General features: G+C 46.7%; 1 protein-coding gene across 1 annotated transcript in view; it reads right to left on the reverse strand.

The window, feature by feature from the left end:
- The window catches only part of CUL9 (cullin 9), a 9,884-nt gene extending 7,851 nt beyond the window's left edge, over positions 1-2,033 (reverse strand). Inside the window, exons 1-2 of the mRNA XM_009867230.1 lie at positions 1,599-2,033; positions 1,146-1,286 (exon numbers count right to left, since the gene is read on the reverse strand). Coding sequence (XP_009865532.1) covers positions 1,146-1,286; positions 1,599-2,033 — 576 coding nt within the window. The remainder of the gene's footprint in view (positions 1-1,145; positions 1,287-1,598) is intronic.
- Between the last annotated feature and the right edge of the window lie 229 nt (positions 2,034-2,262).

Here is a 2,262-nt window from a genome sequence, read left to right on the forward strand (position 1 = left end):
TTCAGTGAGAGCATCACAGCAACTTGCTAAAATTGGCTGCAATTTACACTGACCTGCAATATTTTTTTTTTATAACATAGCCATAGCAACAGGATATTAAATGCTGCTCTCAGACAGCTGTGACTACAGGATTTGCAAAGCCATTAAAAATCAACTGCCCAGATATATGCACTAATTCTCCAAGTGCCTCTTACAGAAAGCAAGATACTAAAGATACACTGAAGGAAATGCTTTTCTGTTGTCTTCCCTATTTTGGTTGTCAGTTTGCAAGTTCAAACAAAATTCTAAGACAGAGTAGTCTTTGTGGCTATTGTTGCTTTCTCCTTAGGACTGTTCACACAACGATCATAATGACAGTAATGAGCTGGAAGAGCAGGAGAGTATTTGCTGAGAAGCAACTGCTGGTGGAGACCTGTTAAGCAACAGAGCAGTGGAAAACGGACGAGACACCTGTTCTGTCCAGCAATTAACAAAGAGTCTGTCATATGACAGCGACAGCTGCGCCATTAGGTGGAGAGGGCATTCAGCTGTAAGTAATAAATAAAAACTGAAAAAGAATAGGGACAAAAAGTAGCTTCTGCCTCAGAACAAGAAGCTCCTGCTGCCCCCTGTTGACTGACGACTAAGCTGAGGAGAGCTCAAGACTAGTTTAAAGATGTCTGTAGACTCATACAGAGCAAAGATTTAGTCTGACATGTCATCTTCACAAAAACCTGAGGTGCTCAAAGCCAGAGACTGATGGAAGAGAAATGATTTTCGGGGTTACTGATGCAGCAATAACATGGAATTGCTCAAACATTTTCCCTTCATTTGTCCTAAATTTTACAATTGCTTCCAGCACGCCAGCCAAGGATATCTGTCATGAGTTGCTACCACAGCTTTCACCTGGTCCTCAATGAAGGATGCACCTGAAATGTTGTTTCTGGAGACATGCTTAGAGGAAATACCACTGTGCTCTTTTGCTTTCCTGAAGAGCTGGCACTGACCATAATGAGAGACAGCAGACATCACCGAGCAGAAATCTGCTCTGCCTCAATTATCACACTGCCAGTGTGACAAGGGCAAAAGCAGCAGCAAGATTATTTGCTAGTGCTGACCAAAATGAAAACAGCTTGGAACCCCAGTAACCACCTCTCCTACTTCACCTTGGCTATAATCTCCTCGGAAGAAACGATGGAACAAATGAACGCTGTAGTCGGCCGTGCATAACATTCAGATATGGGACAGGTGCAGTTGACAACCATATTCTGTTCAATGCGAGTTGTGAGGTACTCATTCCAACAGGGCTGTGAAGGCAGAAGAGTAGAGATCAGAGCTAAACTGGAGTTCCCCCCTTGGGTACATGTGACCCTGGAAGCCCACCCCACCCAGAACAGGCTGCAGGAAACCACCACAAACTATGAGAAGTACTGAGAAGCACAAAAGCGAGAACAGAATAATCAGGAGCTGAAGGAACACAACAAGAGAGCTGAGAAAAGAGAAAATATGAATTCTGAGAAAATCACCTGGTAGCAGCTTCAGAGAAAGAATAGCTGCTTCAACCAGACAGCAGCAATTCCCTACCAAGTTACAGGAGGCAAAGACCCCAGGAGCTTCACCTTGCAGCAGTAGTGCATGCAGCAGAGGGTTGGTGGCTTCTCAGTGGGACACAGCTGGTTCACACAGACTGGGCAGTGGGTTCCTGGGCTTGGCGGGGGCTGGGCATTCTGCACTTGCAGTCCCGAAGAAATGAGCAGGGTCTCACGGTTCTCCAAATAGCACTGGATCAGGAAATCTACATTCCACCTGCAGTGCATGAGGAGGTGTCGAGCAACGTCATCTGGGATGCTCAGAGTATCCTGGACCTGCTGTACTGTCTGGTTCATGAGCAGCTTTGCCTCCTCTGGACTAAGTGTGTGCCCCATTGGCATCTGCAGCATTGCCATGAGAAATTCCTCCGACCTGCTTATGCCAGGATTCAACCTGACATAGAGAAACGTGTCATGCCCATACAGGGTGGAGATGCACACCCCTCCACACCTGCTGATATGCATCCCTACCCATACAGGCAGTCTATGCTGTCCTCATCCGGAGATGCCTCTGGTGGCCTGCCCTGGAAAACCATCTGTATTGGTTCATTTATTTAAAACAAAACTCGCAAGTACTCAGAAACAAACAGACTGGACCCAGCCTCTGTCCTCACAGCTCAGTCAGGTCCTTGTCTACCTGAAGGTGGAAAAAGTCTGTCTCTTTTCTGCAGAGGCTGGGCGTGCCGGCGGGCTG

The sequence above is a fragment of the Apaloderma vittatum genome, unplaced genomic scaffold, assembly GCF_000703405.1.
Source record: "Apaloderma vittatum isolate BGI_N311 unplaced genomic scaffold, ASM70340v1 scaffold25643, whole genome shotgun sequence".
Lineage (NCBI taxonomy): Eukaryota > Metazoa > Chordata > Aves > Trogoniformes > Trogonidae > Apaloderma > Apaloderma vittatum.